The 13,299-nt window shown below is 35.3% G+C and overlaps 1 protein-coding gene across 8 annotated transcripts in view; it reads right to left on the bottom strand.

Moving 5' to 3' along the window:
• Positions 1-13,299, bottom strand: part of magu (SPARC related modular calcium binding-like protein magu) — a 39,006-nt gene that overhangs the window by 14,327 nt on the left and 11,380 nt on the right. For 5 of the 8 annotated variants that reach the window (XM_031990860.2, XM_076369306.1, XM_031990861.2 and 2 more), the window contains exon 2: positions 546-705. In XM_031990860.2, the coding sequence (XP_031846720.1) occupies positions 546-705 (160 nt within the window). Of the gene's footprint in view, positions 1-545; positions 706-1,532; positions 1,663-1,736; positions 1,961-2,058; positions 2,168-2,952; positions 3,309-13,299 lie in introns of those variants that run through there. The other 3 variants (XM_076369310.1, XM_076369309.1, XM_076369308.1) reach the window with 3 other exon arrangements.

The following is a 13,299-nucleotide window of genomic DNA, read 5'->3' as shown; positions in this document are numbered from 1 at the left end:
AATACCTCTGTTGCTTAATTTATCTATGAATTATCGTTAAATTAGTTTCAAACAATATGACCTATATCTCGTCAGAAAATGTTGAATATTTCCATTGATAAACTTACGAGCGCAAAGGGTTAACACTTTGATGAATACGTGCGTAGGTAAAGTTAGCACCAGTGGCGGCTCGCGTATAGGCGCTGTAGAACCGCAGCACCCCCAATTTCCACTTGATATTATCGATAACATTTAATACAATGCGTCCTTTTTTCTTTAATTCTCTCTTTATATTTGTACAATATATAATCCTTAAGCTTGTGAGTAGCCATCCCCCAGTTTATGAAAAAGATACGAACATTTTAAAACAAACGCTAACAAGTTTCTAGAGCGGTATCCCACTAATTTCAGCTACGAGCCGCCACTGGTTGGCACACATAAGAAGTATTGGATGGAACATGAACGAAACGGTTTGGTTTGTCACATTTTGCTCGTTTGCCCGAGCAAAACAATAAAATATCACATGGTATATCGGTTCGTATTTGAAGCATGGAGTATCGTCCTACCTGGACAAGGACCAGTGTGTTTGATAAGGATGGACATGCCTTGACACTGCTTCGAGATGACCCGACACTGACTTGAATACGTAACACCGTCGCTCCCACATACCGGTGTGCTCGCACCGTCACTCATCGTGCACTCGGCTATCCTCCTCCTGCACTCCTCCTAAAACATACAGTTTGCGTATCTATATATCTATCTGCGCATACACACCTTCAAATATGCTACACAATGTTCAGAAAATCTCTAAACAAGCACATGTTATTGTAACTTGAGGATCAAGAAAAAAACACTCGTACTGTGTTAACCGTTCGACGGCTTCACTACTGCGAATCATAGTTAACCTCTACCATTATTGTACCTCTATTAGCGTAACTGTATAATGCGACCTGTAACTTTTTAAAGAAATAGATACTTGTACTTATACACATATGTCTACGTAAGTATTAAGATAGTGTGGTAAGTCCTATATATGATCCATACAATTTTCGACTAACAAGAATTTTTGTTTTTAAAATATTAGATTATGTTGTTTACGATATTTACATAGAAATGTGACAAGAAATTGACTGTGTCCTGTACATATACGAATTTTATACTTGCTAAACGTTTAACTATCTAACGGTTAAACATGTATTTCGGAAATGAATTATGAAGGATTTTATATTGTAACATGCACTTTGTTTGAGTTGTTTATCCAAATATTTACCTCGTTTACGTTCGAAGTATTGTAGTATACTTCAATTGTTCAAAAACGAATGTACCTATTATCTAGTTCTTCGCAGATAGTATAATATGTATTATTCTTGTAATATGCAAAAATGAACATACACCATTCTCAGAGTACAATCAAAAGTCTACATTTAAAGGGCAGTTCCATTTTTGACATACTTTTTATTAAATATATAATTTCACTTTTAATAATGTAATGTTTCACGTAGAATGAAAAGAAATTAGCTTTAAATTAATATAATTATTAGTTGAGTACATACAATACATTGGAAGTAGTGCCTGATTTTTAATTGATTTTTGTTAATTCACTGAAGTAACTTGAAATTAGAGCTGTCTACTTCTTGCCAGCAAACCCTTCATTTCTCGTCGGCCGACTGTACATCAAATTTCCTTTGACAAGAAATATTGCCATTGAATATGACGTCGAGTAATATTAATGAATCATTTCATATACATTTACATACTCTTAACATAATCAAGTAACCGGTACAACATTACGTATGCCGCGAACGTTTCACGTTTACTGGAAGTACACGATGACTCTTCGCCGAGCGGAAATGCCAAAGAAAGAATTAAAATTAAAACCGGGCGGATATTTCACGGGATGACTAATTCTTTGGCAGTCTTCCTTGAATCCATCCGTATCGTTCGGCGTTCTGAGAATATTGCCAACGCATTATGCTGTCTTCCGTGACCTTTTACACTCACGTTCGAAAACTTCACTTCTTAACCATAATTGGCAACTGTGATTCAACCTTTGAAACGATACGTTGGAAAGAATACTACCTTTTTACGTGAAATACATTGCACAGCATGTCCAACGATATGTCGAATTCTAAACGCAGTATAGATTAACCCTTTGTCCTCGAGAGACTCTCAGTGGCCATTTGATTAGCTACAACAAAATTATAGTTTGATGTTTCATATTAAAGTTTCTGTAATGCATCAATATGTGGAATATGTCAGTTTGAAATCTGAGATCTGACCAGAAAACGTTGAGTATTTCTAGTGAGAAACTGTCAAATGCAAAGGGTTAATACTTATGTAACGATTGAAAAGTATTTATCAGAAATCGATCCAAACACCTATTTTTCCTAAGTCTCTAATTTTAGGAATTTTAGGAATGTAAATTAATGTTTTTCCAGATTACTTTATAGACGCAGGAACAGAAAATTTGTTTCTTACATTAAAGTTTCAGTATAATTACAGTTCTGAATGTTTTAACGAAAAGTTTCACTTTTCCATCTTCTGCTCATTCATAAATGCTTCAAATGCATTTACATGTGTCTATATCTAGAAGAATTCTCGTTCTTTATTCAACAATCAAGAGTTTCAATTTGAAGTTTTGATTTTCAATACATAGAGGTGACCTATGGTAACTTAACCTCTTGTCTTACGATTTGTTTCGACCCAAACTTGTACTCAGATACGGCAATTATAAAAAACTGAAGTATTACAGTAAAAGAAATTATTTTGATTATAAACTTGGTTATAAAATATAATATACTTAATTAATTAATAAATATATAACTGGCTATAAAATAATTTACAAAATTGAGTTTCGCATGGGGAGTGGTACATACGAACGAGACTGGTCATTTCCATGCAAGGGGTTAATCTACTAATAAAATTATAAAATTCTACAAAAACCTAATGGATGAAGTTCGTATAAGTTCTTACCATTATCGTGTCCAAGACATTTTTGGAAAAATGAAATAGACTGAAAACGACCTAGCTTCACCTTTCATCTGACTGCCATTCATTCATTTATCTAACGATTAATAACTTCCCCCTGACTTCATCTAGTCCATGTTTCTACGATTTCATTCGTTACATTGGCTTTCGACTACAGTTCCCTTGTATCACATCGAAATCGACCTTCGTCGACCGATTTTTATCGCTTGCAAACGAGATGCGCTATCTTATCGCGTGCCGCGGGTCCACGGGATTGCGCGAAACTGAAATCCCCACGAAAATTCTGAACGGATTCGTTGAACCAACTGATCTTGCCGCGAAAGTCTGACGTGGACATATTACGTTTCGATAGAAAGCGTCTGACTAAATTAGCTTCAGAAATGATTCATTAGGAAGAGTCTGGAACAGAGGCGTCTTTAACTCGGAGGAGGCGCCTCCATCCAGTAAAGAAGTAAAGAAGGCGCCTCCGACTCGTCAGAACAGGCGCCTGGATCGTTGCATCATGCGCATGCATCGCAAGGAATGTGGAACATGATTTACGATTTCAAATGACCGATCATATCGATAATTGCTCCCGTCGAAATTATTGAATGTGCCTTTGATAATTAGTTATCTATTATCGTGACTAGTCTACTCTACTGTCGTTCTTTTATTGTCTTCCTTGTCCGTGGAGAAGCAACAGTGGAAATGCGTGTTTTAAAGATTTTGTTAGAATTTCGAGTGTTTTTTTTAAATTATGTTGTTCCTTGAAGAATTGTCATCTTGTATTGTGCATGCGGAAATGGGATAGGTATAATACATGATGTAGCAATATATTATTACAAATAACTTATAACTTATTCAAAAAATGATTATAATTATAATTAAAAAACTAAATCAAAAAATTGAATATATTGAATTATTATGTAGAAAATATGATATGTATTTATATCTTACAGGCAATGTGGTTACTAAACTGGTAAATGGATCGATTAAATTTTAAATGAAAATTCAATGAACATTTTTGAAGTTCTCTTACATCTGCTGTTAAACTTTTGTTTATTTTATTATATAAATTTTATTTACTGGCATTTCTATTGATTTTTAAATAACGTATTACGTTAATGGATTAGTAAAATGTAGCTCACGAGGATGGACACACTTAAATTGATAAACTGGGGTGTCTTCAAGCACATCAAATAATATATCGACATAATAATTTAAAGACCATGTTTATGCGGATGATCTTCCTTTCTATATTAACATATTAATACCTAAATTATAATTTCTCATTTTTCTAAATTCTTCCTCAAATCGTTCCAACTTGGAATTTGTATCGTGTCCACTTGAATTATTCAGACAGAATATATTGATACAAAAGTTTTGACGTTTCTATATAAGACATAAACGCAAGCGTTTATCAAACATTATTATTGACTTAATCTATTACACAATTTCCATTGGTTGCTATTACCCTCTCCCATCTTTCTATAAGCTCATTTATTCCACCACTGCAAAAATGCGATTCCAAAGCGAAAAATGAATACAGCGATACTTTTACTTGCTCCGAAAACCGTCGAAACTGTCGCATCACCCAATATATCGGTAATATAAATTCCAAAATTATTCGTCAATTATTTAAAAATTCATAGACGCGCCTATACTCTATGTATACAGTTAACCAATTTACCGAATCCGTCAATTTGGCGGATATTGAATGTGTTAAACATTATTCGTTAACAGTTTGAGTCGATCTTGATTGATGCGATTATGCGAATGCACATTACAATTCTCTGTTCTTGATACTCTAATTTCCGCAATCAGTATAAACGAACGTATAGTCTTCTAAGGAAGATAAAGTCTAGAATGAATGTCCGTAAATCCAGTGTTAAATTCGAAACACCCCGTAGATCCGATGCGGACGGTCGATTATCACGATGCATACGGCCATCGCCATCGACCGCGTTCACGGGAATGCGTAACGTAGTTACAACGCGATGCAATACAGCGTAATACAATGCAACACGGTGCACCGAGGTATAATCGCGCAACGTGTCGAATGCTAACGATGGACAACGATGCACGCTCCACTCGACTGAGCGCGCGTGTGTATTCACTTGGCGCCACGGCGGATGCGATTAAAGGAAAACGACCAGCGAGACGACAAAATTGTTCTGCAATCGCTAAGGATTGTTGTCCGTTTGTTCCAATGATCCAGCGTTGTGCGTTATACGAACACGGACCAGTTCAATTGAAATATCGGCTAAGTTGGGGGAGAGATGGTCCACTTTTAACCCTTTGCACTCGAAAGATTTTCACTTGAAATATTCAACACTTTCCAATTAGATGTAGACAAGATTTCTTCAAATTAATTTATCAATAAGTAACACATAAATTACGGAGCGAAGCTATTTTCTTTTGATACTTCACGTATTGATGTAGTATATAAAGGTTAATAGTAAATACCAATGTTTATCATTTTGCTGTATCAAATCTGGTGACTGGGAGTTGTCTCTCGGGTGCAAAGGATCGCATGCAAAGCATCAATTGCAGCTTAATATGACGCTCTGTTTATTTATTCAAGAATATCTGGGAGTCATTGAAATGTTACCTTTAAATGGTACAATTGTGATACTACACATAAATATAGAAAAAATTGTTAAAACAGGTAGAGGTTGCAATAAAATAGACTAACTGCTAAGGGTTAATAGGTGAGTGAAATTTTGTAACGTAATGCACGGGTTTGTTTACGGCAAATGGACATTTGTAGGCGTACAACGTGAGAAATTGTTTGCATTAATGATGCAGGTGATCTATCGTTACTGCGATCTACGAAGTTTCTATAAAGTCGCCATGCTTTTTGAAGAAATCTTGTAATTAGTCCTTACTAGAGATAAATTTTTGTATGGTAGCATTTTCAGAGGAATTGAAGAAATATATACATGTATACAAGTTTCGGATATTGTAGCATGTTTAACAATTTTTCGTTTCACTATATTTATACTTTATATCTTCAACCCTCTATGGGCCGAATTTTTGTTCATGATTATAACAAAATCTATGCAGTACAAAATTAGTAAAACGAATTAACAATGTATCCAATAGTTTCAATAATTCCATCAAACGGATGTATTTTGTAACTTCCAAGTTACAATGACGAACTTTCACGCCTGAGCGTATAGAAGTTTAACTGAACTGATTACTTAGTTTCATTCACCATTTTGAGTGCAAAATGAAATAAATCAACAAGATGCCAATATACTGATACATGACTTCAAAGTTACATGGGTCTTGTGAAACATTTAACCCTTTGCACTCGAAAGTTTTTCACTAGAAATATGCAACACTTTCTGATAGGATGCAGACGATCTTCTTTGAAACTAATTAATGAGAAAACATACATGAATTAAGAAGGAAAGATATTTTATTTCAATATTCCACGTATTGATACATTATACAAAGCTTAATATTATATATGAGACTTTATAATTTTGCTGTATCAAATCAAGCGGTGACTAAGAGTCACCTCTCGAGTGCAAAGGGTTAAAAAATAAGATTTTCTGGATTTTGGCTGTTGAAACGAGTAAATGATCAACACTGTCTTCGAATGGTTGAAACGAGTATACACAGGAACCGCGCCGAGTACGGTCACGGTGTGTCTTTTCTTTTCTCGTAATCATAGCAACCCGTTGCAACGAGATCGATCTATCGAGTTACACGCGCAATATAGTGGCCCCTTTTGTGTGATTTTCTCCGAGTTACGACACCGATGTTGTTCGACATATCGCATCGTGCAAGTGAATTTTATTGACGTTCACCGTACTGGACATAGGATGACCGACAAGTTATTTTCAGCGTAAATTGCCTGTGAAATGTAATTTAAAGCACTTCAAATATAATTAAAAAGATATAATATCATTTGAGTACAATTTAAATACAACAAATAGTATTACTACCACTATTAACACTAAGTATACAGCGAAAATATCAAATGACCGGTTTCACAATTTGATTTACGATCTCGCGTTCTCGTTCGTTCGTTTAACTTTATATAAATTCCTACATCTGATTAATTGATCTCTCAATGTTTGTCTTTCCTTTTGTTTCTGTTTCCACTAAGAAAAATTTATCATATAACTCGTTTACCTTTAGCCAGCTATTTGACTGGTTACGGTAGGAACAGGTAGTATGTATATAAGTGCCGGTACGGTTAATATACACTTGTCAGATAACAACGGAGGCTTCACAAATCAAACATATGTATGTACGTAACATACCTACTTATCTACTACATCATATGTTTGAAAATTGATCTATTTTACAAAAGATTTTCACATAGCACAAAAATAAATTAGGCAAACGAGCGGGCAATTCAAAATTCCGTGAAATTATTTTTTCGTCGAAAATGTCTCTTAATTGGCAGTAGTCAAATAACTGGCTACAAAGTAAGGTAAATAAATTAGAAAATACATTCTTCTTAGTGATAACGGAAAGAAAAAGAGAATTTGAAAAACCGATCAATCGGGTAATATAGGAATTGATATGAAGTTAAATGTACAAAAGAAAATGCAAAATTTTGAAACGTATGAACAGTTTCTAATTTCGTTCTGCAGAGTTAATTAACTATAGAGCTACCGATCAGTGAAATAGACCTTTATTAACTTCGTTATAGAAACTATGAAAACAGGTTTGTTAAGACTTCTTTAGATTAAGATTTCGTAGTGTTAAAAGGTTGCGTTTATGCTACTAAGCCTGCAAATATTCAATAGCTTCGGTGGGACGTAGAATTTGATGGATATCTGATAGTTAATCCGTTGGAGAATCCCCTTTGCAATTCTTAAATAATGAATTTAATTAAAAAAAAGTGAAATAAACGGAAAATGAAGTACAATATGCTTCAGCATCTCAGACACTGTTTTTGTATGCTTTTCGTTCGTCGTCGTCCCGTATCATCGTAGTGAACTGTTCAAGCGAGCGAACGCATGTAGCCACGGTGACATAACATGATTAGTAATTATATACGGTGGTTAAATGGCGTCACAGCGATGCACCTGCACGTGGCATCCTATACTCAATGAATCTTACATGACATATGCTGATATAATATCAGGAAATATTGTGTCAAATTTACTAAAATTTTCAGACATTTTTCAAAGTATTATCGCTTGGATGCACGTGATGCAGATACACTTGAACTTATCATTTATATCGTTATCACACTGGTTGATCAAATTATACGTTGAAATTCGAAATATTTGAAACTGTTGTATACCCTCTCTATCATATACATAATTATACTTCAGTCATTACATTACTATTTCATTACGATATTATTATAGAATGATGAATTTCATGATACAAACAGAAAAGTCGACATTACTTTATAGATTCAGAATTTAGTCAAGTTCGTAAATCTAAAATATTCAAAGTTAATAATACTGTTTATACAAAGGAACAAATAAATGAATTCAAAAGACAATAAAGTGTAATTTATCTGTTACAACGTAACACTTTATCTAAAACTATTTTATTACATTTATTTCATATACTTCCATAAGAAATCATCACCCTTACGTCAACTAAATTAGTCTTCTAATTCAATGGCAGAATTCATCGTAAGTACGTGGTACGCAATTATAAATGTCAGCGATAATATACCGGAATTCGGTTGACAAAAATGTATACATTCAATTGTTACGGTAATCACTATCCATTAAAGCATTAACGTATTAAATCTCCTGCAGAACGTTTAGAAATGAATTATTATACGATACGATTACATAATTATCCGCGTACGTTAGAACACGAATTCTTTTTTTTTCCGGATGGTATCTAGACTTCGTGGTGGGGATAAAGATACGTTCGGCGAGTCGGTGCATGTGTCTAATGACGGGTTCTCGGAAGGTGTCGTTTCTTTCTGCAAACCCGACGCGACGACGAGAGAAACACAGTGATTTGTCAGTGTCTCTGATTATAAGGTCGCTACCGAGGGCGCTTGGAAATAGCGATTAACGAGCAGTCACTTATACCGTATGTGCCACTGTAGCACGTTATTAGTCATGGAACTGTATTTCACGTGGTGATCGGTCAATCACGGCTCCGCAGTAAATGAGTCGCTCAGAAGCCGATGCGGTTAAGTCGATTTTTTGATATTTTCTGATTTTTGTCAGTTCTAGTGGAATAAATAATATACTATTTAGTTACTGAAGGATTTATTCGTTTCTTCGTTTTTCTTCTATCTTCCTTGTTATAGCTTCGGAATATGTTGTATAATAATTATGTATTACAAAACATTAATTTCCTCAATTTGTTTCTTGGACTTAATCGCGTTGGTTTCTGGGCGACTCAAATATGACTGATGCACGGAGCTAGCGGAATATTTAAATTCAGCATTCTTACTGTTAGTGCAAATTTTATATTTCCGAAATTTACACCGTCCGCGTATCTTGAATTCTGTTTATTAGGTTGGCAAAAAAGTTTCATCGTCTTTTTGGGAAAATTCAATTTTATATATTTCATTCTTGGAAGGGAGATTAATTAATGATGTATTGGCTATTGTTTTCTTTAATCTTCATCAATCTATTGACTAGGTAATAAAGATAGAAATGGAAACCATATTTGGATCGTAAGCCCTTCAACTTTAGGTGATCAAAAATAGAGCATCTATTTATTATGTCTAAGTTGTAACTCATAAAGCACGGAGTAATAAAAACGAATTTTATCTTCATTCGTAATATTAAGTTTTCAAAATTCAAACCTCAAAAAACTTTGTTACCATACAGTTTGTTCTATGGTTCTTAGAAGAATTGATATTCGTTTATTCAGATGTTAGAAATTAGAACTCTAAAAGTAAGTCGATTAAGATACATATTTATAACCCCATCAATCAAAATCCACCCTAACACTTACCAAACGATGTGTAGCAAATTCAAATTGACTCGTTCCGTAAATCTACTGTCAACACACATCTTCGCAGCAGAGTCAATCGTGCATTAATTACGTAGGCTTTCAATCAATTTCAAACTTCTCGTTTCCCCATTAATTCAGAAAAAGGTTCTGTCCAGTATCACACTTTCTATCTATCCGATGATTCGAGAAGAGGTCAAACACGTTTGGCGTTCACCTTTCATAACAACAGGTAATCGTGTTGACTACCAATTCGTATTCCATCGCCTCGGAATTCTCGTGCACGTTCGTGACGTAACACGCGGGAACGCGTGTGCAGTTTCTCGCGGCAGTTTAAATTCGGTGTCGATTATCGCTTCCAGCCGGACGGCTACACACCAGCGGAATGTTAAAGGAACATTTATTCGCGAATGTCCTTCGCGAGGATTTCAGCGATTCACACGTTTCTTCTTTTACGAAGTCGCGCTTGTAACACGTACCGCGACCGGTCGAACGGCTGGTTTTAAAATTTGATTTAAAATTCTACATTCCCTTTCGTGCATTTAATTTCATATCGATTCTTATATCATCCGATTAATTAGTTTCTCAATTCTTGTTCTTTCTTTTGTCTCCGTTTCCACTAAGAAGAATTTATCCTTCTAACCTGTTTACCTTCTATTTTGTAATCAATTATCCGGCTGGTTATGCGATAAGAGCAGGTACATATAAAGTGCCGGTACGTTTGGTGTTAAATACTTAACACTTCACCTCGCTGCTTGCTGCTTTTACCTTGCGGTACAATTGACGACTGTTGCCCAAGCTTCGAGCTAGGCTCTAATTACTAGAGGCACTCTAAAATAGGAAAGCTAGGTGAAATACACGATTTAAATTCTGAATTGTTTGGGGTACTTTGGAATGATAATTGGCATTTGTATGGATTAATAACTTTAAAGCAATTGAAACTATTTAATCATAAATACAGGGTAGTCCTAAATAAGATGACCATTATAGCGTCATTCTGTACCCTGGATTCGATGGAAAAGGATCTAAAAGCTAAAACATTCATTTTCTCAATTTTTCTTTTCTAGACTTAACCACTTTGACTTCTGAGCGACCCGTATTCATGTAACCTTTTACTATTTGCCACATAGAAATTATTGAAAGTTTCGTGTATTGGTCTAAAATCTCCACCCTGTTGGCACATGCGATCAGGTTTCCCAACAATTATTTACCGACAATCTCCGTCAATCATAAAATGGCTAAGAAGTGGTTCAGAGATGATAAATCATTCGCCCGGCAGCGATTCCCGGTGACCGATTCCAACCGTTTCCTCGACGGCAGAATGAGCTTCTTCAAAAAGTGAACCATCCGAGGAATGCGAAGCCGCACGGGGGATTCTTGTCACGTGGTCCATTAGCGAGAGGATAACGCGAAACGCATCATTCTAGATTCTAAAGGTTCTGACTAGCTGCCGGCCGTTTACGTCCAATTTCTTTACCAATAAACACACCAAGCGCCATAAGAGTATCGTGTGTCAGTCGTAAACGTTAGTGGCCAGGATTTATGAAGAAATTCATTCCCGATCCGAGAATGCGCTTAATTGTCGCCTCGTTCCGGGTGGCGCGCGCCGGCGTATCGTTAGTCTCGTTAACGCCGCGTCCCGCGAAACCGTGCGCGACGAAAAATTAGAAAAACGACGAAAGTGGTCGTTGATAACACGATTTCGAGCGCGGAGAAACGAGTTTTTCGATGCTTAATCGCGCGCGCGTTTCCTTCTGCCGGAAAATAAATCTTAGCCAACGATGGCTTGACTTTGAGCGCGCTGTACGCTGGTTTCGCGCGTGTACCGGGTGGTCCTTCCGCTTCACCTGTTAACTGTGGAATTTAGTTTGAAAAATCTCTCGTTTCGCAGGACGAATGCAACTAGGGTATATTTTAATGAAAACCCGAAGCAGAACAAAGAAGAATTACGTGCTTATCTGAAAGAATAAAGGATTCATCGTTGAAAGGATTAGTATCATTTCGAGCTTTAAGGTGACGTGTATACTCGTCAAACGCAGTTAACTGATTAACCTTTTGCACTCGATTTATTTTTAATGTTGTTCGGTGTAAACTTGTATTTACTTTTAGGCAAATGAATTAAAGTAATTTACAATGGTAGAATTCGACGTCTTATATATATTTTATTTATTATTATTATAGTGAGATTGAATTTTTACATTCTTTTAAAGTATGGTACTTTTTCAAACAATTTCCAACGTTTTATAATAAATTTGTATTGTCATCTCCAGCATAACATACAACTGTAAAGGATTAATACATGTAAAATATAATTTGGTTTATTCAGCCTCAGTGGTTAAAACTCTCTCTTAATCATTCTCACTTTTTTTCACGCACACTCATACCGTTTATTGCACTTTATCTGTTGCAGTTATGAACTTCTAATGGTAAGTATAATAGTAGGTGTCCAAATTTTTGCAGCAACCTAATAATATACCGCGTAAGTGGAGGGTTGGGTGTATACAAATGGTTAAATATATACAAGTTGGATAGGATCACCGCGATTATCGGTTGCACCTGTCGCTGATCACCTACGTCCAAGCGTATTTGGGGTTCATACGTTTCCAACTCGGTTCATTCACCTATACCACATGTCCTTAGCAAATTCAGATCGATCCTGTTTCACTGGAGCCGGTTTATCAGTGAGAAGCGAGAAATCTGCGAAACATTCATCACGTTCGCTTCGACCGTTTCTATTAATATCGAATTATATAAAACGATCGTATCAATACACGATCGAATGAAAATGGAATTCAATGTAGTGGTAGCGAAGGGTTTCCGCGATTATCCTCGAAACTAAATTTGCAAGAATTTTGTCGAAGGAAAAAGTTGTTCGAAACATCAATTTTTACAAGATTTGTTAATTTTATGGATATTCAAGGTAGGACGAAAACACTGCATTGTTATCAGTCGTATTAGTTAAATGCTATATTTAAGATAGTTGAGAGTTGATAAATACAGTCGTTTAACCCTTTGCAGTCGAAAGACGACGCCCAGTCGTCAGATGATTTGATACAGCAAAATCATAAACTTTGGTATTTATTATAGTAGTATTTTAGTATTATTATTAATTTACGTATGATTTCTCGCTAAATTCATTTTAAAGAATCTTGTCTACATCTAATTAGAAAGTATAGAATATTTCAAGTGAAAAACTTTCGAATGCAAAGGGTTAATATCAGTCTGTTCACCAACAACTAAAGAAAATCATTACGACAAATAAGTGAGTAAATTATATCGTAGTCGTTTAATCCCTTTGATTAAATGATTATGTTCATAAATTATTTTCCTCTGGTATTGTTAGTGAAATGCTAAAGTGGAATGCTTCTATTTCATAGTGATAAATGAAATCATAACACGAAATGATCATGACGGTAAACAAATTTCAATACTTCGTTCCTCAAGGTT

Source organism: Nomia melanderi, chromosome 7 (assembly GCF_051020985.1).
Source record: "Nomia melanderi isolate GNS246 chromosome 7, iyNomMela1, whole genome shotgun sequence".
NCBI classification, from domain to species: Eukaryota; Metazoa; Arthropoda; class Insecta; order Hymenoptera; family Halictidae; genus Nomia; species Nomia melanderi.
This window is presented reverse-complemented; position numbering and strand designations above follow the sequence as displayed.